At 37.2% G+C, this 25,948-nt stretch overlaps 4 protein-coding genes across 4 annotated transcripts in view; 1 reads left to right on the forward strand and 3 right to left on the reverse strand.

The window, feature by feature from the left end:
- Positions 1-165: 165 nt before the first annotated feature.
- Positions 166-9,895, reverse strand: adnp2a (ADNP homeobox 2a). The gene is made up of 4 exons (XM_079837941.1): positions 9,638-9,895; positions 9,153-9,270; positions 8,338-8,430; positions 166-3,527 (listed from the first exon to the last, which is right to left on the reverse strand). Exons 2-4 carry the CDS (start codon positions 9,258-9,260, stop codon positions 789-791), a joined length of 2,940 nt encoding a protein of 979 aa, XP_079694067.1. The 5' UTR covers positions 9,261-9,270; positions 9,638-9,895; the 3' UTR covers positions 166-788.
- Positions 9,896-12,902: 3,007 nt separating this feature from the next.
- On the reverse strand, positions 12,903-16,655 carry pard6ga (par-6 family cell polarity regulator gamma a). The gene is made up of 3 exons (XM_079836683.1): positions 16,342-16,655; positions 15,606-15,828; positions 12,903-14,526 (listed from the first exon to the last, which is right to left on the reverse strand). Exons 1-3 carry the CDS (start codon positions 16,405-16,407, stop codon positions 13,574-13,576), a joined length of 1,242 nt encoding a protein of 413 aa, XP_079692809.1. The 5' UTR covers positions 16,408-16,655; the 3' UTR covers positions 12,903-13,573.
- A 226-nt stretch (positions 16,656-16,881) lies between these two features.
- LOC307139012 (glyoxylate/hydroxypyruvate reductase B) lies at positions 16,882-20,124 on the reverse strand. The gene is made up of 6 exons (XM_079837790.1): positions 19,857-20,124; positions 19,366-19,741; positions 19,107-19,278; positions 17,598-17,776; positions 17,425-17,521; positions 16,882-17,321 (listed from the first exon to the last, which is right to left on the reverse strand). Exons 1-6 carry the CDS (start codon positions 19,917-19,919, stop codon positions 17,168-17,170), a joined length of 1,041 nt encoding a protein of 346 aa, XP_079693916.1. The 5' UTR covers positions 19,920-20,124; the 3' UTR covers positions 16,882-17,167.
- Positions 20,125-23,323: 3,199 nt separating this feature from the next.
- jarid2a (jumonji and AT-rich interaction domain containing 2a) overlaps positions 23,324-25,948 on the forward strand; it is a 41,158-nt gene continuing 38,533 nt past the window's right edge. Inside the window, exon 1 of the mRNA XM_079836512.1 lies at positions 23,324-23,883. Coding sequence (XP_079692638.1) covers positions 23,839-23,883 — 45 coding nt within the window. The 5' untranslated portion in view covers positions 23,324-23,838. The remainder of the gene's footprint in view (positions 23,884-25,948) is intronic.

Raw genomic sequence — 25,948 nt, forward strand, 5'->3', positions numbered from 1 at the left:
TTGTCAGCAACTTGAATTTTCTTTTTTTAGATAAATAAAAAATCCGTTTCTGTTATGACTGTGTAATATACATCAATTGACCAATCAAATATATAAAATAACAAATTAATGACATTAGGAAAATCCTACTCCTAAGTATTTTATATTGAGTAAACCACACATCTGTAATATTTAGTCACGTTTATTCCAATAGGCAAATACAACTGCAAACTTTAAATAGGACACAGAGGCACTTGTCTTTTTTCACATGTCTGAAATGATTACAGTGTATTATATGAAGGGGGGGAGGGAGAAAAAAAAACATGAAAACACCATAAAGTGTCCCTTTTGGTGATACAGTTATGAAATGCTGCCTAATGTGCCAGTTAGTAGTAATAATTAGCCAAGCCTTCATTTCCTTTTCAGTTCTAATATAAAATGTTAAATGCAGAACTAGTTCACTAGACATCCCCAAATGTATAATACAAGTGTCTTTAATATAAAAGATGGGAAAGATGAGTGTTTTTTTCTTGCAATAAAGATATGTAATAAAAAAACTTTTTTTAAACATCATCATATGAACTATATACAACAAAAATACAAAAATGTAAAGTGTAGAGTCTTTTCAGCATTGCTGTAGGTTCCCCTTTTTCCATAGACTAATGCCAAGAGGCAAACCATCTTATAAATGTGTAAATCAAGTCATTTTAAATAAACAGATTGCAATGGTTTACATCCTAGTGTGAACATGCTGTATACAAACAATGCATCAAACAAACATGTTTAACCATTTTTTACAGAGGCCGTACCTATGAAAAGAGGTCATGTTCCATTTCATTCACATCCTCTCGTTTAACAGTTACCTCTTGGATGAAGAGGTCATGTCCCACTTCATTCACGTCCATGTCCTCTTTTTTAATAGTTACCTCTTGGATTAAGAGGTCATGTTCCATTTCATTCACATCCTCTCTTTTAACAGTTACCTCTTGGATTAAGAGGTCATGTTTAATTTCATTCACATCCTCTATTTTAACAGTTACCTCTGGAACAAGGACATCATGTTTCACCACCTCTGCATCTTTTTTTTTTTTTGGCTTTACATCCGGAATGAAGAGGTTGTGCTTCACCTTGTTCACTTCAATCATTTTGAACCCAAGACGTACACAAACCCTCTTCTTCTGCATTGCTTTCAAGCACTTGGTGAGCTTGCTGTTAAAGTGAGCCTTTACGTCAGCCTTGTTTATCCACAAACGGGAAGCGAGCAGTTCGATTTCGGTCTTCGTCACGTATGGCTTTCTGTGGAAGTACTGCGAAAGGAAGTCTTTTCTGTCCTCAAACGATGTCCTCTCCATCCCCATTGGTTCCAAGACGAGTTTCACTGGAGTCTCGGGGACTTCTACCTTTGGAACTTTGGCGTTCCTTCTCCTGCTCTTCGGTGTGCTTGGCACTCTCTCCTCTCTCTTTGGCTTTGCAAATTCAAGAGCCCCCTGAAAAGCAACGTCTGAAGAACTGGCCATCTCCACAGAACTACATAAATCACCATCAAGGTGTTCCATTGTATCTGGATTCAGCTGCCTCTCTGCTTCCTTGACCGCTTTGGGAGCGCAGCGACACCGTTGCACATGAATGGAGACGGTTTTCGGTGTTGATTTTTCGGCATACACCCCAAAACAATATATGCATTTGTAAGCAGGTGTTTTTAGTATTGCATGAATGGTGGGAACGATGTGATGTTTTGATTGCAGATGGAGTTCGTAGTCTTCAGAGTTCTGGAGCTTTACTTGACAAAATGGGCAGGCGGTAGGTGCCACCTTCAACGTGGTTGCGTATTCTGCCTTGTCTGGATACATTTTTATGTATAGCTTATCTTGAGAGCTGGTAACCAGTGCAAGGTTAAGCTCGCGGTTGTCAAGAAGATCTTTGGGCACATCTGTGTTCAGATTAAAAGTGTTGAACATTAGGTTTCCCTTATCATCACAGCCGAGATTAAAATGTTTTTTTATGAAATGCCGGTTTTCCTTGATTTTCAGACTGTGCTCTTTATTGGTGTGCTCCATGATCTGCTTGAAGGAGTAGAACATCTGAGGGCAGAACAGACACTTCAAGCCATGCAATAAATGCTGGAAAATCCCCTGCTCAGTCAGTAAAATCTTGCACCTCAGGCACTTGACAGTGTGGTCATCATGTTTCTTCAAAAACGGTGCAAGCACAGCCAGCTCATTTGGTGTTGAATTTCTGTTTATCGCCCTCTGAATTGTAGGCATGAGAGTTGCGGGCACCACAGCTGAATTTGAAGGCTGGCTGATCTGGTTTTGCGTCAATACCATCTGAGCGGAACCACCGTGGACAGGAACGGTGACTTGAACGGGTGCAAGAGTGTATGTTGGAACGCCATTGACATTGTTGCCAGTGGGAATGAGACGCACGGACTGCGAGGTTATGAGAGGAGCTCTGGGAACTGACTGGTTCAGCTGAAGACCTTGAGTAACAAGAATTGGTTGACGTCCACCCATATCGCCCGGGAGGTTGACTTGGACGCCAGGTGGAAGAAGAACCTGCTGTGCTTGCTGGGTCTGTGGTAACCTGGGAATGGACATAGTGATGGGTACCGTGGATGCACTTTGCGGCATGTTTGGCATCACTATATTACCTCTAGAGTTAGGCAGGACTTGCGGCATCCCACCGAGGGACTGCTGATGCTGGGCATTCTGAAGCGCAGCCACAGTTGTGCCCGACAGTAAAGCTTGCGTTTGTGGAGACAGAAACATCTGCCCCGCACCAGGAGAGCAAAACAAAGCTGTCGTGTTGCTTGGGCCAGCCAGAAGAACCGTACCGTTTCCATTTGTTTGTTGCATCTGCTGGGGCATGTAATTCGGTCTTGCGAGTAACGTGACCTGCTGCATCGCTTTTGGAGCGAGGCTCAACAGATTCTGCAATCCGGTCATTTGATTCATGCAGTCTTTTTCGATTATACAAGGCATTATTTGCCAGTGCAGGTCCTTGTGCTTCTCTGAACTTAAAATGTGATAAAGTAAATGTTCGATGGTCTCTGCTGGCAGTTTGCACACTTTGCAATGATATTTCACTGGTGCGCCGTCCCGTATCTGCACACCACCAGCTTTTTGCGTACTGTCTGACCCGAGCCCGAAGAAGCGATCCAGCATCGTAGCATAGTGGTTTACCAAGACGTGTTTCTTCATCACGTATAGTAAAGAGTCATGATAGCCGCAGGTTGCGCAGGTGTATCTGTCATCGGCGGCATCAGCTGAGACTGTAACTGACACAGTTTTCGGTGTGTGAGCCAAAGTATGGCTGGGGTTGTTTTGGTGAGAAATACGATGGGCTTTTGATGGCAGCATGTGGAAAAACTGAATGTGTTGCTCTGTGACTTTCGGAGAGCTGACAAATGGGCAGTAGGGGCACATTAACAAACAGGCCACATTCAGATCGTTCCAGTGACAGCGATGTATGTGACTTCTGAATGTGGGAACTGACCGGCTGGAGTACCAACACAGACTGCAGCATAGAGTTTGGCTCCGGTATGGATACTAAGGGACAAAAGTAATATCATGATTAATAAGGCTTAAAATTATGTTTATCAACAGTGTGTAACAGGGCTCTACTGGTTCAAGGAATGAAAACAAAAACCGGAAACTTAACAGGAACATAAACATTTACATTTACGCATTTAGCAGACGCTTTTATCCAAAGCGACTTACAACTGAGTACAATAAGCGATCCGTCATGAACAGAGGCAACAAAGCATAAAAAGTGCCTGAAGTACTAAGTTTTGGACATTACCCAGAGGAACACACGCTAGGGCAGGGAAGGAGTAGAGGAAAATAGAAGGAAAAGGATTTTTTTTTTTTTTAAGATGAGGTTAAGTGCTCACGGAAGAGGTGAGTTTTCAGCCATCTTCTTAATGTTGTCAGTGATTCTGCAATTCGGATGGAGGTGGGAAGATCGTTCCACCAGCAGGGAATGGTGAATGTAAATGTTCTGGAGAGGGATTTTCTGCCTCTCTGTGATGGTACCACAAGCCGTTGCTCCTTAGCTGAGCGAAGGCTTCTGGTGGGGGTATAGACTCGTAGGAGCCATTCAAAGTATGCAGGAGCGGAGCTTGTGGTGGATCTGTAAGCGAGCGTTAGCGCCTTGAACTTGATGCGAGCAGCAAGTGGTAGCCAGATGAAGAGAGGTGTGACGTGGGCCCTTTTGGGTTCGTTGCCTATGCAAACGTGACGCGTCCAGTGTTTAACTAAATAATTAAACACCATGTTGTCAAAGTTAGTATTGTGGTTTTATGTATGGTTAGACATTTGTGTGTCATTATATTATTAAAGGGAACCCTGTGTATTAAGACTTGTATGGCTTAATATAACGTAAATGTCTTTTACTAAAATATGTAGAAGAAAATTTAAAAGAAGATTATTTTAGGTGCGCAGTGCATTCTCTGTCGATGGCATCAAATGGTTGCACTCTGTGAGCTACTGGTGCTACCTGTTGCTTTTTTTACAGCAACAACTCACAAAATAACATACTGATTCGATGCCACATTGTGCGGCTTTTGGTTGTAATTTTCAGTTGAAGGGCAACAAGAGAAGCAATGCAAGTCTTCACTGCTTTCCTAGCGATAAGAGGAGAAAAGAATGGTAAGATGCCTGTGGACTAGAGCCCGGCCGATAAAGGATTTTTAAGGCCGATACCGATACAAATATTTGGTGATTTAAAAATCCGATATTCCGATATATATATATATATATATATATACAGAAACACGTAAAAAACTTAAACAGATTTCCCTCATTTGTAGTTATTCATGATCCCTCAGCCTCTCTAAAATAATATGATAATGCAGTTTAAAAATAAACTAGTTTGTTTTATTGTTACAACAGAACAGAGGAGCATAACAATATATTAAAGTTCTGATAAATAAAATGTATAAAAATATAAAACTTAAAGTCCTTTGGACGAAAACACAAAAACAAAAAATCTATATAGTATTAATAGATGTGGTAAGCTTCATAAATAACAACAGCAAAATATAAATTATATACAGTAAGGTAGCTCATATTTATACTGTATCAATGTCAACTTGCTTATCCCTTTACATGCACCCTTTTAATTCTATCCATCAAGCTACAACAAACCATTTTCAATCATCATTTGCTGCCTGCCTTCTAAAATCTACTAACGTTACTGATGATGATGCAGTAAATCCATCATGTGACTCGCTAATGCTGAGTCTGAACGAAGTCAGCAACGCACTTTCGTTCACTCTAAGTGCCTAACTTACAATGCAGGGACTGGAACTATAAATATACTAGTTATAAATACAGTAATCATTACTTTATGTAGGCAGAAAAAGTTTGTTGTGATTTCCAAGCGCATTAATGTTAGCGGTCTTCCACTGATAGCCATGGCATTAGCTAGCTTTGTGGTTAGCTCAAGTCTAGCTTTAGAAATGGACTGCAAAAATATTGTAAAACATACTTTTTTCAAAATAACGGGCAGGGGAGAGATGATACGTCTCATGCTGTCAAACTGTCACGCTATTAAATCTTATTCAGTCACTTTGTCCGAGTTAAACTGACAGTCAGTCAACTATACTGGAACAACCTAACGTATGCTAATTCTGTTTCACTCTTGGCTTACATGTAACAGCAAAACTGGACTTGGCAGTCACGAATTTTGTAATGCTTATTTGAGTTAAGAGAACTGATGGGGATGTTCTTTTAATTTGTGCATTAATGGCTGTTATGTTATATAAAGTTTATATATCAAGCAATGTATGTCTCGTGACAGTTGCCACCTTACCATGCACTTCACGGATGATCTGTTGTGAATGCAATTATGTTCGCGGCGTGCAGCATGACTCAGCTCAGCTGGATCAGCTGTGTTGCCAATCTGCAAGTTGTAGGGTGCCCTCTGGTGGACAAACTATGAAACGCCAACACTCATAATGTGGTTGAGCGGTGTTTCGTCCGTTTTTATATATATTCATTTATCGGCCATCATAAATGCCGATACCGATAGTTTGGAAAATGCCTAATATCGTCCCGCCGATATATCGGTCGGGCTCTACAGTGGACGAATAAAACTTGTTCTTTGTTCTCTCCACTTTAGCCCTGATGGCTTTGAGGCTTTTAGTAGACCACATCTACTGAAAGAGCTCACAGGTGGCAATGGATATAACCATAGGCTTAAACCAAATGCCATGCCATCGATTTTTTTTTTTGTCTAAATGCCCTGGATATCGAGTGAAATCTTCTCTCTTCTTGCCCTTCGGCCTTGTTGCCAGCAGGTGGTGGCAGTAGCTCACCGAATGCAACCATTTGACATCATCGACGCAGACTGCACTGTTCACCTAAAATAATGTCGCCCCCCATTGTCCAAAACATGTATAAAACAATGTGGATTTTTAAAATAACGTAAATCTTTCATGGTTTTTCTACTACAGATTTCAGCAAGAGACATAATTTACGTTATATTAAGCCACACAAGTATTAATACCCAGGGTTCCCCTAAACATTTTCCAAAAATCAAGCTCAAATGGAGTTACAAGGTTTTTCACCAGCGAATGTTGGAGATTTGTGTTTTGTCAGTCATTAACGGCCGCATCTGAGGCAGTAAGTTAAACATTACGTTTATAATTAACTTACACGAGTTTATTGTATCTATGTGGGCGCTAATTTGTTTCTGTTGTTTAAAACATTTGATGAAAATCAATATAAATGATGTGAATAAATGATGAAGTGCTATGCACAGGCTGCATTTGACATGACTAGAGGGCAAATATCAGACTGACACTCTTCTGGGGTGTCACTCCTACTGTACATAAAACATTTGCCTTAACAAACATTATGTTTTTTGAATAATGAAAAAGTTGTACTTATACAAAGAACCAGTTCTTTTTTTACCCTTGCACTGCAAACAAGCAAAGATGGTCTCAAATGCGTGCAGCACTCCATTCACGATTGAGGCGGGTGGAGCTACTGTATGAGGTTTTGCCAACAGTTTGAGGATCCACAGGAGTTATGAGGTTTAGTCACAAATTCTAGTATAAAGCTATTTAGCATAAAGTTCTATTCAAGCTCTGGTATATAGTATAAGCAAAAAGTAATAATAATAATTATGTTATTAACCAGTACTTTTTTGAAAAGTGTTTTCAGAACTGTAATGTTTCAGAATAAACAGAAATGCTGTCCGTTTTTAATCCCTGGTGTATACAGTGTAAAAATATTAGAAATCAACCGATAATCTGTTTACCGATATTTAAGCACTTTCCCATAATTGGGTATCGTTTTTGTAATATTGGATTCACCGATAAATGAGCACTGCGTCTGAGGGGAGATGAGTCAACAAAGGTGTTCAAAGGTGAAATAACTTGCCCCCCTAATTAATAAACTTTATATAACATAACAGCCATTAATGCACAAATGAGATATAAATAACAAATTAGTTACATAAATGCTTGTTATGTAGTTTAAACTCGGTGCTAAAAATAGAGACTAGAAACTTTGCATAATCCGTCAGTCGTGTATAAAGACGTAAATTTTACATGAACTAAATAAAACAGCCATGAATAAAGCACATTTAATTCTCTCTCTGTTGTCTATGCTCATCATTAGTCTTGTGAAGTCACGTTCATTGTTCCTGACTTGGTAATTGTGATGATGTATTCATTGTTTTGTTAATTTTTCTGACAATGTTTGCATATTCCAGTGAATATTCCATAATCCAGCGTATTCCACTTTCTCTTCAATCTATTAAACCACAAAACCTTGTAAAACTGTAGTTTAAACCGAATGCTTAAATTTGTACATTTATTTTGCCTGTTGTTAATATGCTGTTATGTTGTTATAAATAAAAAGATGCAACTGGGATTATTAAAGGGGGGCTCTAATGCCATTTCATGCATTCTGACTTCTTGACACTGTTAAAGAGTTGGATTTTCATGCTAAACATGGCTAAAATGTCCAACGAGTTGGACGTATGATATATGAGTATTTCTGTGCCAAATTCACTCCTTCAGGATTTAAGTTTCCGAAAGTTTTTTTTTAAGAGTATGGCCCTGTATGATGTCATAAAGGGCAGAATGTGCGTGCGCACATCAACCAGAGCGGGAACACGCCCATCAACGAGCTTCGTTTGGGTTACGGAAGCTGTCAACAGCGCTGTCATTTTGTCAACAATGTCAACTAAAGAAGAGGGGTTTGACCAAATTGAAAAGTTTAATTGCTACCTTAAATTATTTATTAAAATAAAAGTGATGCTAAAAAAGATGGAAACTAATTTGTTATAACATCACAAACAATTAAAACATTTTTACAGTGCATAACAGATGTTAATGCAAATCACCTTTTTTTTCTTTTTCCCAACATGACCATCAGTGAAATCATCCCATTCTGTGTTGTCAAAATTTGCATCGCCAGTATCAAAACCTTTATATGTCTGTAGGAAACAAAGAACATTTCATTAGCAGACATAATGATATTCGTGTGAAGAAACACTGATATTGTGTAAAAGAAAATCAAATAAAGTTTTAGATGCTACATGTGATTTTAGGATGTTTTTAATGAACTTTACATTTACTGTCATATCTAAATATAAAAATAGGCAGAAATGAGCATGCAGAATTTAAATATTCACTATTGGCTGACACTGATTACTGATTTTTTTCACTGATAACAACCTATAATCAATATATTATGCATTTTATTTTTTAACTCATTCTTCTGGTGAAACATCAGAGTCTCTGGTAATGCATGCCGGACTTCTCTAATCAAGTTCTCTCCATTAGTAGCTTAAACAGCATCCCTACTAAGTCCCCGCCCTACTTTGTTTTTCTTTTTCAAAAATCCATTTCAATAAGGAAGAAATGAGCTATTGCTTCGTCCGTTACATTCCAACTTTAGTAATTTCTGAACATTTGAAATTGTCATTTTTTTTGTCAATATCTTGGTTTTATCTTATGTTATCTTTTGCAGTTTTGTAAGGCTCTTTGAAATTACTAAAATGATTGGGTGAAGTGAGTGACACTGAAATGTAATGCAGTCAAGACCTAGAATGACTTAATATAGTGCATTTAACGAATAATCAACATTGAGACAATCAAAATCATGCATTCAACAGAGCCTTGTTATAAACAGAACATCATTAACACAATAATCTACCTCCAGTAAGTCTTGGCACTGTTGCATCCCGATGTCACACAAAATACTTTTGACCCGTTTCCTTGGTCGTCTGAGTTTTGTCAGGTTCTTCACTGGAATTTGATACATTTTGCTGATCCTGTAACGTTAAATAAAAACAAAAAAGCCACAAAATGTTCCATGTCAAATCAATACAAATTCAATACATCACTCTTTAAACGCCAAACTCAATCTGTTTATTTTGCGTCAATCGAATGCAGATTATATAGAGACCTCTAAATAAAGATACATTAGTGAGGCCTATAACATAGTTATAATAAATATAACTTAGCTGGTTGTAACCATGTACCTAGCAAGGTCTATGGTTTTTTTTTTTTTCAAACCAGCCTCATGTCATTATAATTGTTTGACCCAGTCGTGCCTTTGAAGTAGTACTGAAGAAAGAGCTACGCGTGCCATTCCTAATCCGAACTGTATTTTAGGGGGAATTATAAAGCTGTGTCTACCTTTAATATCCTGGCAGAGAGAGCTGCGATTGAGTGGATGGATGTCTGCGTGCGTCCGTTTTCTTCCGGCGTCACTGGAAGGCGCGCAGTATGGAATCGGTTACTTCATTGTATGAAGCATCCAGGTTGCGCTCAATCCGCGTTCCTTATTGCACTGATGATCGTCTGGTGAAATATGAACCGAGCGCGGGATTGCCCACTTTTGATTATATCTCACTAAAACACAACCCCACTCCAGCTGAAAAACATGGCGCACAGGAAGACGGGAAGTGACGTTTTCTGATTTACATATTGCACAGTGCAGAACCACCAATGGGAGAGAGGTGGGCTGAACTTACAAAGTTGATCAATGTAAAGGCCATTAGTTATTATTAGAATGAACCATAGGACCATAGCTGTGGTCTTCACCTGTGAGTGATGTTGACACACCTGTGGTACATCACCTTCAGAGATGCTTTTATGGGGAGATGGATTGATGGAGTAAAGTATGACATTATGATAAATGATGAGAGGGAAATGAGAGTGTTGCTTGCTGTCTATAATATGCAGTGGCTACCTGTTGCAGTAGCGATAGGTGGTCTCTTGCATCAGTGCTGATGTCGCCACAGCAAGTCAATTCAATTAAAAAAAATTCATAGCCATGTACCAGGAACGTGAATGTCACCAAAGGACCCGGGACAATTTTTTTTTACTGGGCCCAATGAATGCATGATACAAGGACTGAAATGGGCCGCCTATCGTCACATGGTTAGTTTGAGAATAAATGTTAACATTTCATGAAACTTTATCAAAAAGTACTTTCTTGTCTATTGTTATTTAATAAATGCATGTAGGCCAATCACTTGGACTTAAAGGGATAGTTCACCCCAAAATTAAAAAATTCTGTCATCATTTACTCACACTAAAGTTGTTCCAAACTTGCACCCCTTTCTTTCTTCTGCTGAACACAAAAGAAGATATTTTAAAGAATGTCGGTAACCAGAGAGTTGACGGTAGCCAGTGACTTCCATAGTTTAAGTCAATGGGATGTCAACGGTTCGATTACCAATATTCTTCGAAATATCTTCTTTTGTGTTCAACAGAAGAAAGAAACTTGTTTGGAAAGACATGAGGGTAATCAAATAATGACAGAATTATCATTTTTGGGTGAACTATTCCGTTAATTAGTTGTTTCAATGACATAAAAAGTCTTGTCAGCTTTACTTGACAAGTGTTGTTCTGCCAAACTGATAAACACAATGCAGGATGTCCCGTTATGCACCATTGTTGATATGAGCAACTGGAGACCGAAATCAACATGATTATGAGTCAGCATGAAAGATTCAACTTTTTTCACAGCTTATATTGGTTTTATTTTTCATGGAAGTTTTTAATTGAATTATGACATATTTGAAGTGAAGTATAGCATACTGGAATATGGATGTATGTGATGCTTGTCAACCTGTGGCTCTCGCCTCCTCCTGGGAAAGTTAAGGTTGTCCCTGAAAAAATGTTGAGGCCAGCAGAGGGAGCTCATCCTGCGGTCTGTGTGGGTCCCAGAACCCTAAAACAATGATAATGCTATACTGTAAAATATCACAGTTGAGATGTTGTTAAACATCATTTTTTTGTGTTTGTTTACTTAATGAACTAACTAAAAAATCAGTATGGAAACACAGGCCTCTCTGATTGGATCATGATGTAATGCAATGTTCAAAGGAATTCAGACATTCACTTCCAAAAATTATAGTTGCTGTTTGTTCCATTTCCTTAAATAAAATGAGCTAATGCAACACAATTCTTGAACAAACTTTATTTTGTTGTGTGCAATCCACTGTATAGAAATCGTTTTTGTGGTTACTTAATAAGATATTGCTAATATAATGACATTTAAGAAACCGTGTGCTACACAAACACTTAAAGGGATAGTTCACCCAAAAATGAAAATTCTGTCATCATTTACTCACCCTCAAGTTGTTCCAAACCTGTATGAGTTTCTTTCTTCTGCTGAAAACAAAAGAAGATATTTTGAAGAATGTTTGTAACTAAGCAGATAGAGCAACCATTAACTACCATAGTAGGGGAAAAAAATACTATGGTAGGCAATGGTTGCTCTATCTACTTGGTTACAAACATTCTTCAAAATATCTTCTTTTGTTTTCAGCAGAAGAAAGAAACTCATACAGGTTTGGAACAACTTGAGGGTGAGTAAATGATGACAGAATTTTCATTTTTGGGTGAATCATCCCTTTAAGTACAACAACGCATGTGTGTTGCATGTTAATAGCAATTAACTGTATTCATTAATCTGTGTAACAAAACCTCCCCTCGCGGGTCAATATGACCCGAAGCCCTAAAATTATATAAAATTTATTCTTTGTCCAGAAAGCTTATTTATTTCATTTTGATGATATTTTTTCTATTTTTTAATGCAGTTCTTTAGTTATTATTTATTTTATTTACCTTTAAATTTTTATATATTTTATAAATAATAAATAGTAATTTGAGCACATTCTTCACATTCTTTTCAACATTTCATGCATAACCCTTTTAATTCAGCTCAAAATATCTTACATTGTGTCTTTGCCAACCTCTTGTGGAAAAACAATATACTGTATATATAACATGATATTTCATGACTCTTGCCACTAGATGGCCTTTTAGCTCTTGTCTATATGGAGCAAATGAGCTGTTCCGCTGGGTCCTAAAGTAATTTCTTCAGTATGCATTCAGATACACATGCAGGCATTATAAAATATTTGTTTGGTAGTTTTAGCATTTAAATTTTTCTATGTGAACTGAAGCATTCCTCGCATCCCATTCATATGGGAGTCAAATTGACCCGTGAGGGAAGGATTTGTTACTTTTTTTAATATCAACCACAAAACTCCTCCAATACAGTCAATTTTTTTGTGCATTCGTGGTTCAACTGCGGCTAAAGTCCTAGGGACTTGGACCACTCAGATTAACTCTCAATTTTATTTTTTTAATGAGTTTCGGGTCAAAATGAGCCGAGGGAAGGATGAGGTTTAACACATAATCTAAATGTATTGTGGTTTACTAAATGTATTGTGTTTATACTATACAACGTATTTGAGAAGGGTTTACAGTTCAATTAAAGGTAACGTTAATTTCCAATGCATTTTATTAATGACATATTCACTCAAAAATTTAAATCCTTACTCACCCTAATGTTGTTGCAAACCTGTATGATTTTCTTTCTTCTGTGGAACATAAAAGAAGTTATTTTAAGAATTCAATGGTCAATTCAATGGTTAAAACGTTTGGTTTCCAAGATTGTCAAAATATTTTATTTAATGTTCTACAGAAGAAAGAAAATCATACAGGTTTGGAAAGACAAAGGCGAGTCCAAGATGACAGATTTTTTTTTAAAGGTGCACTGTGTAAATTTTAGCAGCATCTAGCGGTGAGGTTGCGAATTGCAACTGTTCACCCCTCCCTTTCGAAGCACATAGAGAAGCTACGGTGGCCGACACAGGACAAAGATGTCATCGTCTGTGACAGCAGAGAGTAGCTAGCGCTCTGTAGAGCAGTTTGTCCGTTTAGGGCTACTGTAGAAACATGGTGGCGCAAAATGGCAATTTCACTGTAAGTGGACGCGTGGTGTATGTAGATAAAAATGACTCTTTCTAAGGTAAGAAAACATAACGGTTCATTATGTAAGGTCTTTAAACACCACTAAAAAAACATATGTATATTATACTGCATTTCTGTCAATAGATCCTCATAAATATTACACACTACACCTCTACAACATTTTTGATGATGTATAAAAAAAAGATCCGTTAACATACAGAATCTATAGTAATCTTTAATGTTATCAGTAAAAACTTGCAAGACATGCAAGTAAAGCACGCACATGACATGCAAAAGTAGTCCTTTATAATTGTAGTGCAGGGTTTAAAATGGGTGGTGTCGTTTCAGAAGGTTTATCTTTTACAAAATGACAACAATTCCATCTTCCTCCATTGCCCCCTGGGGCAACAGCAAATGGCGACTCAGATCTACGTGCCATGTGTTTAGAATGTCATGGGTACTGCAGCTTTCCTGTCTGATGGCCGGATTAAAGCCATAATGCTGCTTGACGCTTAGATTCCAGTGAAGAGGGAGGCTGTGGTCATTGTGAGCTGTGTAGGTGAGGCAAGGCTGAGAGTGATAGGACGCTGCCGAAAGGAGCGAGTTGGGCCGTCTGGCAGAAACTTGGGGCCGGTAGGAAGTATTAATATGTGGTTGAGAAGAATGAGAGGCGGTTGAAGCACCAAACCGCCGGGACAGGTGTTTGATAGGGCTCTCAACAACCACATCTGCATCCTCTTCGCTCTCAGAGCCAGTACCTAAACCATAAGCTTTCATTATCATAGGCAGCCCTGGGTAGCTTACAGAGTCCGTACTATCAAAATAGTGTCCAGAGCTTGAGGAAATGCAGCTTTTTCGCCTTATGTTGTTATGCTGGTTTGCAGGTTTCACTGTGATAATGAGGTTGTGGCTGTTGGCAATCATCATGTCGGTTGCCTGATCCAAAGTCTTCCCCATAACATCAATACCATTCACTTCCAGGACCTGGTCATTAATGGCTAGCAGTCCCGTGCAAGCCGCCAGTCCGCCGGGCACTATGCGGGAGATAAAGATGCCTGGAACCTTTTCCAGACCATAAGGAGTAACCCTGACTGTAGTACCATCACGAATGTAAAAGCCCAGAGGTCTGTCTGAGCCCTGGCGATACAGACGCACTCTTCGGTGGCATTCTGGTATGATGCCCACGTCAATGATGGAAGAAACAGGGCGGAAGTTCTGTGGCATGCTGATCTGAAATGGTGGTTTTCTGTGGCTGACAGATTTCTTTCGCTTTGTCGCATCATCAGCAACTGCGTTATCCTGATCAGCTTCCTCTGTAAAAAAAAGTGCAGGAAGTAAGTTGAGCAAAGTTCTAAAATTATGAAATCACAGAATTAATTCTAAACCTCATTTATAAAGACCTAATTTATACTGTGGAAAAATAATATTATAAATTTGTGGGAAATGTTATGTGGAAAATATTTAGTATCTATTACATTGCATTCTTTTTTTTCTACTCACTATAGAACTGTGCTCTTAGATGTATTATTTATTTAATTATATTTTCATTTATTTTTTCATTATTGTATTTTTTATTATTTCATAATAAAAAATTGTATTCATTTACTTTAATCTTATTTTTACTATACATTTATTCTGACTCAAATTTAAATATTTAACTGTGCGTATTTATCTTTTTTATGTTTGCATGTATAACACTATTTAATTATAGGGGACCAAGTCAGTCCAATTAAAAAAAAAAAATTAAAATAAATTAAAATGTGTAAACAAACAAATGTCCAGATGAAGTTAACTTTATTGAATAATCTCCCCAAAGAAAAATCATACATTTTTTACTACATTTAGCACTGATTATTCATAACTGTATTTTTTTATTCATTCTTCTTAATTCCTCTTTGTGTATTTATTCTTACATTAATTTATTAGCATTATTTTTTCCCACTAATTACTGAGGAACTTCTAAAAACTCTGGTAGAGATCACATGACCTAGGACGGAAAGCAAAAAGATAATCTATCTGGCAAACAAACACACCACATGGGAATACAAAGCAATTATACTCAAGTAGAGCCTATGATTTCCAACTAGATAAATTCCTTCCCTTTTCTATTCCTTTTTCTTCACGAAGATCAAAAATAAACTAAAACTGCCTTGATTGAAGGCCTTAAGGTCTTAAAATTTTCCATATATGATATAAATATCTACAATTGATCTATATGAAGGAAATACATCTTTGATAAGAACAAAACACAATTTATATCCATGTTATGTATTAGGAAAATAGTGCCCTATGTTACATTCATTATATTATGATATTTTTTTGTTGTGAGGTGAGATGGGTGGAGCAGAGAATAAAGGAAATTAGATATATTCACGAGCTTCCCTTTCTGTACCTTGTAGTTGAATGAAGATACGCAGTAAATATTGTGTGGAGCTCACAGCTTTGCAAAAGTTGTCATCATTATTGATAGGCAACAGCTCTCCTTGGACATCTGCATAACCAATAAGGACATCCCTTTGCCATAGGTGATGTAAACGCACAATGAGCCTGTAGAAGTCTTTATACCTGCCAGGCTCACAACGATCCAGGGAAAACCTCCTGAATTCTGCACCAAACTGTAGAGAGAACAGCACATGAATGAAATTGCATGAAAATACTACTGAACATATAATATCCTAATTACAGGATTTCTCTTTTATGTTCTACAGGATAAATTGGTCAACATATGATTCATTAGTGATCTTAGAAGCAGTGAGTGGACTGTGTTCAAAAAGCTGAAACAATGGGAATATTTTAGAAGTGAGCCGTTTCTGGATATTGTATAGGTTTTGATTGTCCAAGTCTTTGTTTACAAGGTAGCCTACTTCCTCTCAGTCTAATAATACTAAAATATGAGCGGCAAGATAAACACAGAGATAAATGTAAGATATGTTACAAGAATTCTTTGAATTAATTTCAAATCTGAATGACAAACAAGCCTAATTCCAAAAAAAGAGGCTACTTTAATAATGTCTCATAAAAGAAATGCACACCGCCAACATCAAAGAAACTGCATGCAACATAATAACTGATACAGAATAGAGAGAATAGAGATCAGTAATCTGAATGAAAGAAAGCTACAAACTTACTTTACTTTTCACCTCGAGAACCGAAGAGCTGCGCAGAGACTGAGACTTTCTAAGTGCCCGGTTCATGTTGTCGGATGAGCGGTAACTGCCCCACTATTCGCAAACCACTCGAGTTTTGTTTAGCTCAGCGTTACGTGTCCGCATCACTGAAAACGCGGAAAGCAGGACGAATGTCTTGGCAAAACACGAGACAACACAGGAACAACGACATTATTTCCTGACAATAGGCGATTGTTTGTCTCTTATTATTCTTCTTTATGATCACTTAACATGCATCTATGTGTGAGCCTGTTGACTTCAAAATCAATGTGTGTATGTATAAGTGTAGGCTATTAGATATTATATATATATATATATATATATATATATATATATATATATATATATATATAAATATACAGTACACCTATACATGCACACAAACACCTATATTGAACAATATTATGATATCCTAAGATTGAATGCAGATAAGTAACAAAGAAACAAGAAAATATTTTAAAATTCACATAACATATTCAATATAAAAAGACACCATACGTTACTGAGATTTTCTTTTATTAATCAGAATTTTAGAGACTTTGTTGGAGGGAAATATATTAATTTATACTGTGCTGTTCAATTTAACACAATTGAATATTCTGTGACATTAACACAAAGTATCCATGTAACATTTAAAAGGTGACACACATTTAAAAAAAATCCCATTTACAATTACATTCTACATTTTGCTATCCAGTTTTAAAATATGATTACCATCTCCATTAAGTATTTTCTATGTTTTGCTGGTTAAAAATACAGGAGGGACAGATGGCTCTGTGATCTGGCACTATGCCTTGACTTCATCAGGGATCTGGCCTCCAGTTAGAGCGGCCAAGGCATTGGTCACCATCCTCTCCACCATGATCTGAGACGTCTCCACGGTGTGGGTTCCTACATGAGGCAGGACGATGACATTTGGGAAGGACAGCAGGGGATGATCCCTGTGCATAAAGAATCATCGTTAATACTACAACAGTGATACAATCCCAAATATTGGGACTCGAGCAAGCGCAATTAAACGAACGTGTACCAAGCAAAGCAAACCTGGGCAATGGTTCAGGATACGTGACATCTAAAGCAGCAGCTCGTATCATTTTCTTCTGGATAGCAACCACTAAAGCATCTTGGTCTACTACCAAGCCTATGACAAAAAAGTAGGTCTCAAGCAAGACTGTTTCCCTTGAACTGGATTGCTTTGTTCCAGCCTATTACATTACCTCTGCTAATGTTGATAAGGGTGCCATTAGTTTTCATCATGGCAAACTCTTTGGCACCAATCAGTTTGTGCGTCTGAGGGGACAGATTGACCACCACCATGACAAAGTCTGACCTCTGTAGCAGCTCCTTCATGCTTGCACAATATGTGGCCCCAACTGCTCTTTCTTCACTCTCAGGCCTGAACACATAAAACACTGTGAAATTAAATTTAAGGCAGGGGTGCAAAACCCGGTTCCTGGAGGGCCACAGCCCTACAGATAGTAGCTTCAACCCTAATTATACGCACGTGAATCAACTAATCGAGTCCTTCAGGCTTATTTGAAAACTACAGGTATGTGTGTTGGTTTCGTTTTGATAGGTTTGGAACTGAACTCTGCAGGACAGTGGCCCTCCAGGAGTTCTGCACCCCTGATTTAAGGCAATCTAATGTAAAATCATAATACCTTGTATACAAGCATTATAATGAAATATTCTCTTTGGTAAATATGTTACCTAGCTGAAGGGCACTATTGTAATTTCACACTTTATATTAAAAGGAGTTATTGCAGTGGGACAACACAGGTGAAGATTAAGAGTTTGAGGTCAGTCAGTTAGATTGTTTTGAATGTTTTCAAAAGATGCTCTTATTCTCAGCAAGACAGCATTTATATGTTTAAAATACTGTAATATTGCAAAATATTATTGCAATTTAAAATAACAGTTTTCTATTGTAATATATTTTAAAATGTAATTTAATTCTGTGATGGCAAAGCTGAATTTTCAGCATAATTACACCAGTCTTTAGGGTCACATGATCCTTTAGAAATAGTTCTAATAAGCTGATTTGCTTCTCAAGAAGAGTTTTTCCCTTCTTTTTCTACTTATTATTATCAATGCTAAAAACAGTTGTTCTGCTTAATATGTTTGTGAACACCATGATACATGTTAGTATAAATAGAATGTTCAAGAACAGTTATTTGAAAAAAAATGGCAACAATTTGCAGGGTTTCGTTTGTTAACAGTAGTTAATGTATTAACTAACATGAAATAATCTTGAGCAATACATTTATTACTGTATTTGTTATTTTTTCAGTAAATACAAATACAGCTGTTCATTGTTTGTTCTACTTCACAGTGCATTAACTAATGTTAACAAATACAACTTTTGATTTAAATAATGTTTTATGTTGAAATTAACATTAAAAAATATTAATAAATGCTTTAGAAATGTAGTTCATTATAAGTTAATGTTAACTAATGATAACTACCTTATTGTAAATTGTTACCAAATAAATCTTTTGTAACATTATAAATGTTTTCACTGTCAGGTCCATTAATTTAAAAAAGAAATATAACTGACCTCAAACTTTGACAGTAGTGTAAATCAGTGACTTTTTAAAATATTTTAAAAGAATGACTAACCACTATGTTAAAATGTACAGAAAACATACAGAAAAACGAGTTTACTAATTATTCAAGCTGGTAAGTTTTAGTGGCAGAGTGGATATTTCAAAGTCCAACAGATTCACCTTCGATTCCTATTATGGTAAAGGATTTTCATCTCAAACCCTTGAGCTCTCCTGGCGATTTTGTAACCTATTCTACCCATGCCGATGATGCCCAGGGTGGCCCCGCTAACATCAGTACCCAGAGAGGACTCTGGAAAATCATCAGATTCCCGGAACTTGGAAAAATTGTGCCCTGCAGAGAAAAAAAATAAATCACAATGGATTTACTGAACAATATGATAAACCAGGAAGAAAGTAGAAAGGACACTGCACCTCTCACCCTCAACAATCTTCCTTGCAGATGCCAACATCAAACTCATGCCAATATCTGCAGTGGCATTATCCACCACATGAGGAGTGTTGGAAACTTTAACTCCAAAGCTATTTATCAGAGGAATGTCAAGGTGGTCTACTCCTACCCCACCATTAACAACAGCTTTGAGGTTAGGCAAAGACTGTAACAGGTTTTGGTCAACTTTAATAGCTCCACCCCACACAAACAGTGCCTGGATTTTGGCAGCGAAGTCTTCTTTCCTCTGTACAAACCTCTCATGTGGGATTATAGTGAAGTGTTTCTCGATACAAGGTGCAAAACACTTGTAGATTCCTCCGGGTGCTCCAAGTGTGGTGGCTAATATGCACGGTTTCTCCATAACCTGTAACAAAAATTAGCAAACTAGCATAAATGGGCTAAGTTAAAACTCCGTGTAAACAAAACAATAGACTAACGCATTCGTCTTTAAACATCTTATATGAAATATTCTTTCTCACCACTTGTGTGACAGTCGATCGCAGTCTGAATGTTCCCTGGATGAGTCTGATTGTCATGTGCATTTTTGTGCAAATGTTGTATTCCAGACATGGTTAATCGAGTACCGATTAAGACCAAAGGTGTACTCCTGTAAATCATTATTATGTACCGTCTCTCAGTCTCAAAAAATAGATGATTGCCAAAAAGAAAAACCTACTTAAAGCTGTTTCCAAATCTGTTTTCATGTTTCATCGTCAGACTTTAATAGTTGCTCACTCAAATAACCAGAAGGGGGCGTTAGAAGCCCATGAAACTATTCAGTTGTCGACCATTTCTGTCACAAGATTAAGTTCATATGTAGTTGTTTGACGGACATGTGCTTCGTGTTTTCACTTGTACACAATATTATTTCCAGATTTGATTTTCTGTGTATTGTATCATTTCCACAAACACTTTATAAGGACTTTGCTTTGTCAACATGTTTTTGGTTTAGTTCAAATAGTTCATGTTAGATTTATTAATAAGCCCACTACAAAATATCAAGTATTATCAATCATTAATATTGACCAAAAACTCCCTCTCATTCACAAATTCTTATAATGCCAGTATTTTAAAAACCACTATAACAATTATATTGTATGATGATGAACTAACACGTGAAAGGTGAATTTGCTAAAATATTAAAATTTGATGGCCATAAATTATATGTTGACGGCTTTGACAGTACTGTGGGGTCATTGCATTAATTCCAGAACAGTTAGTAGATGGCTATTAATGGCTGTGACAGAGCTCCAGGTTTCCTGTGGCCTCCATCTGTTCGAAAATCCATGTGTAGAGGTTCAGCATTATCAACAACTAAATATTTCAACACACTGAAACTCAAGCAAGTAAATATGTCTTCATTTCCACTATACAGGAAACTAGAGAAATGTCGGAGCTATTATGTATTGTCTTAACAAAGAAAGTATGCCTACATCATAATTTCTTCATTTATTTGGGTATTTTAGGATTGGCTACTCTAACACAATGATGCCTGGTGGATTCATGCTGAACACCCTGTCCATCTGTTACACTTGAAGGTAGGCCTATGCCACAATAAATGTCCATATCTGAGTAACCTCTCATATATGTGTAACGTCAACCTATTAGTTATTGATGCCAGTGGATAAATAATCCAAAGAAACTAGACAGTCATAACATCTTGTTATTTCAGTACATTCCTTTAACATATGACCAACCCTTCAAGCATATGTGGATCTACTAAAGCAGATCAATCACTACCAACTTGAACTGTGTCCTTTCTTTGTAATGAAAACTACTTCCTTGAGAGTTTGCTTAGTTTGGCAATCAACCAAAAATCTTCTCTGTTCTGCTGAGCACATCTCTTCAAAGTCGTGCTTCACAATTAGCCTATCTCTGACTCTGCCCCAGGGACAGGCATGTTTTAAAGTGATGAACTGATTCCACAGCCAGCAGGGTGGCCCTTTATTTCAACATTCATAGTCTACTTAGAACCCTTTTTTTTTTTTTTTACTAAATGGGAGAAAATACCGGACAAGATCTTGTTTTGCAGACTTTAATAGGCTCATGTGATTTAACAAAAATAAGGGTACAACAATGTTCCTATTATTCAAACTCAATGGACAAGAAATTTTAAATAGCCATCAGCCATATACTCAAGAATTTCAGTGTATCCTCATGAATTCAATGACCGCCATCTCACATAATAGTCCAGAAGTATGACATTTTGAAATATAAAACACATCTTGTACACACAAAATGTTTTTTTTCTCTCTAGTGGTTCTTGGTGGTTTAATCATTTAAACAAAACCATTACCAACTTCTTGTAGTTTGCTTTTCCTGTCTTTGGCATTTACAACTCTGGAAAAAAGTCTCTGGTGTAATGAAATGGGCACTTGTGCTGTGATATGCCCCTGATACCTCTTGAGGTTATTTTTAACACTGTTCCAATTAAAGAGGCCTATCTGCCCTTAGGCTCGGTCTGAATGATAGGCTAATGTTCATCCTGCTAGAAAGACAAAGAACAGACTTCAGCAGATATTCAGACTCACAATCACAGGAATATCCCATCTTATACTGTTTCCAGCAACAACAACAAAAAAAGACTTAGGCTAAGAAAATATGATTCTGAAACCAAAGAAAATGATATTGCAAAAACAATATACAACCAAAACTGAAACTCATTAACAGCCTGTAGTTTTATAAGCATTATATGTTTGATGGGTAATGGATAATGCATTACAAGTAAACCAAGTTCCATAGTCAGATTACTTTTTTCAAGTAACGAGTAAAGTCACATTGCTTTTATTTTTCCAACAACACATGTGCCAAAAATAGAACGTATGTTTTTTTTTTATTTTATTAAAAAGCAAACAAGCAAGCCTAGCCCAGTTGAAAGTAACACAAAAGTAACAACATTGTTTTTTTTAAACTTATTTTAGGAAGTAATGCAATATTGTAATGCATTAGCTACATTTAAAAGTAACGTGTAACATATATAGCCTTTTTTCTCTAACTTTCTGCTCTAAATTATTCTTTGTTACTCAGCAGTACTCTTTTTTATTTGTGAGTTGCTTTTTTAACGTGTCCTCAATGAATTAATGTAAATCTATTCAACAGACTTGTAAAATAACAGAATATGATGCATTATTACTTCTGATTTCCACAGCAGTTCTCCCTGTTGTCTAATTCAAATGAATGTCACTCATAACACTTCATACTGTAATAGGGAAAAATACCCCATCAGTTTCATCCCCATATACTGGGATTGCTGATCAGGGTTTATTTTTAGAAATAATCCCTGGATTATCACAGAGAGGGGTTTGCTATAATCCTTAAAGACTCCTTGATTTCACCAACATTGGCATAGTACAATGCATTCTGGGCCGTGGGTTTCCAGAACTAGCAAAGTGCTAATATTTATTTGAAGAAAATGTATAGGGGAAGCGCTCATAAACCATACATGGGTTGGCATGTGAATCAGAAGGAATTTATATTTCTGTAGGACCATTATTTTGATGCTATTTGTTAGAAATGATTTGCTATTGCATTTTGCATTTTGACTCTCCACCAAGACACATGCAAGTGATTTGTTAAATTCTGAATATTATTTGTCATTGTTTACAAATGAGTGGCATTGCTCTAATGTTGTTTATGAAAATGTGAATCACCTAAGCTTCATGGCAATTCTAATAACATGTAAAGGACTCTTAAACTGTTTATTTTGTATACACATGGAATGTATGTTTTTTTTTGTTTGTCATTTATTGCATCTTTGTTTTTTCTGCACCTAGGCCTACTTACAATCAGTAATTGGCAGCTCAGTCAAAACATATTTCGTGATATTTATTCAGAGAGCTAAAAGAAGTTAAAAGCAAAGATTCGTGCAGTGTTTTAAATGTACCGCTAAACGTGCCGAGGATGAATGATAGGACGGAGCCTCCTATGAAAGACGCCACTAGGTCGCATTAACATCGATGCCATTGAGTTCACACAATATGAGGGAGCACAGCGGCAGCCAAAACCCAACTCCAGATTTTTCAAATTGGTGCGTTTGACTCTTTTGCACCCGCATAATGTAACCGCAAACGATACATTACAACCTTCGAGAATGGAAGCCAGAAGCTGGCTTTTATTTTGACTGCAAGAATGTGGTGCGGGGAGCTCTGACAATACGCCGTTCAGCTTTCAAATGGAAGATTGGCTACTCCGGCTCATCTCGGTGGATATGTTGTGGTTTTTCTTTTACACAGACCCTTTTTAATCGCCATGGATCTTTAGATTTGGATTCCTCTTTCGTGTCTTGAGCTGTGAAAAGAAGACGGGCTTCGCCGATCGAGTGGGATACAACATTCTCTGCCTACCTCGACATTTTGCTACCAGGGATTTAAATAATCACGTGCTACAACAACGAAAAGATTTTTTTTCAATCAAAATTGATGTGGCCGTCTGACATTTAATGAATTCAGTCTGGAAGGCAAAATGAGTAGGGAAAGGCCGAAGAGAAATATCATTCAAAAGAAATTTGTAAGTGCAAATTTGACATTTAATTCGTTACGTGACCATCGAATTCAGTGGCAGCTGCCTCGTAATTTGCATTAATCACATCGCTGTTGTCCCCTGTGTTATGTTATCGTCAGGTCTGTTGACAGAATTAGGTCAGATGTTATAAACGACCAGTCCATGAACCATCTTCTATTTGGTTAAGGACAGGCTGGCCGATGTGAATCGTGCTGTTGACCCAAATAACGCATTGGGCTTTTCAAGTGTACCTTGTTACGTTTCGCATTTCCGGTGTGTGTGACATGTTGCTATGTTGATTTCCAATGTCAGTTTTGTCATATAGTAGCTCCAGTCGATGTAGACGACCGTCTCGCGACACTAGCGTGGTCAGTTTGTGGTCGTGTGTGTGTTTGCGGTCATCATTCTGTGTGTGTGTGTGTGTGTGTGTGTGTGTGTGTGTGTGTGTGTGTGTGTGTGTGTGTAGGTCGGTTTTTCAATGTCACAAGATGCTTGTATTGTGGTAGGGGCTGAGGTAGTTTACAGCCTGTCTCTGACCTCCTACTGGTTAGATGGTGTAAGCAGACTGACCCATTTATTGATAAGATATATGTTAAACTCTCCCTCCTGCCCATTCTGCTGTCACTTTATCACATTTTATTACAGAAAAAAAATGCTGCGATTAAAATTAAATACACAAAATAAAATATTATTTTTTATATAATTTAATATAATATAAATAAATTAAATACTAACATTTTATTTCATCTAGTTGCCAAGGCAACATTTCTCATTTTCCTTTAGTTTAACTTGATGTACTAAAATAACTGAATGAAGATTAATAAAAACGATATAGACAAAAACTAATTAAAATAGCAAAAACACATACATACTGTAATCAAGAAATATCTTGATTTTTAGTTGCTTTGGCTAATTTCAATGCTTCTTTTGCAATGTTTTAAATAATTTAAGTCACCTTGAGGCTTGGAGACTTGCTGGGGCCCCCTAGTGGGCCCCGGACCCCTGGTTGGGAACCACTGATCTATAGGCCAACTCTTTGAATATAACCTTGTCTGGGTAACATTATAATGCGTCTCTGCAATATGAAAACTGCAGGACAAAATCTTGACAAACATGTCTAGGTTTAAAGCAGATTCAGGCCAAAAAAGATAGAAAGAAAAGAAATGTGTATATACAAAAATGGGTTAACAGAATAGTATTCAAATATTCAGTTAGTCGTTGAGGTTTGCTACGTCATTCAGTTGCAGTTTGATGTCTTAGTTTACATTTGATTCTCTGATGTTTAATTGCCACATGGTTTGAAGTACAAGCTCTGAACATTCAGTTTGGTTGTATTAGGCTGGGAATGATCCGTTTAAAGATGATAGCTTTGTATGGAGCTCTCTGCTTTGCAATCCTGTGGATCAAATACAGCTGTCGTTTAGATGTTTAGACGTGAAGGCGGAAGCACAAACACACTTTTAACACTTCATGCTGCAACCCATCAGGGTTAAATATGAAGGTAATTCTATGAATATGCTAAAAACCTCTACTGTTTTTGAAAACGCAAGGCTGTGAATATAAATAGCACGTTGTGCATTGAAACTAAGAATGTTGTACATTCTTTCTTCTCTCTTGCCAAACCGGATATGGTCTGTTAGTAAATTGACACGGGGATCAAGAGATTTTTGATCAAGAGAGTTCATATGTCACTTTCCATTGTAAACTGGCCTATGTTTACACAGTAACTCCTCTGTAATCATGCCCATTGTGCGATCAGATCTCGTTCTTTCTGTTCAAGAATATTACACAGTGTAATTCAGGATTGGGTGAGGTTACAACACACATTATTGCTGTGGATTATTGGAACATTAATGAAGTGTAGAGTAAATGAACAGGCCGTAGAAATGAGGAAGGCTGTACGAAATTGTTTCACGCTTTCTCCCAAGCACCATATGTGAAAACAAATCTATTTAATGTGACAACAGAGCAGAAATTGGCAGATATATATCGCTCTGTGTTTACAGTGAGCACAGGCCTGCCTCACATGCCAGAGATGGCCATCTAAACTGGAAGCTCTTGTGTCCCACAC

This window comes from Gobio gobio (genome assembly GCF_949357685.1).
Source record: "Gobio gobio genome assembly, chromosome: 15".
In the NCBI taxonomy this organism is placed as follows: Eukaryota; Metazoa; Chordata; class Actinopteri; order Cypriniformes; family Gobionidae; genus Gobio; species Gobio gobio.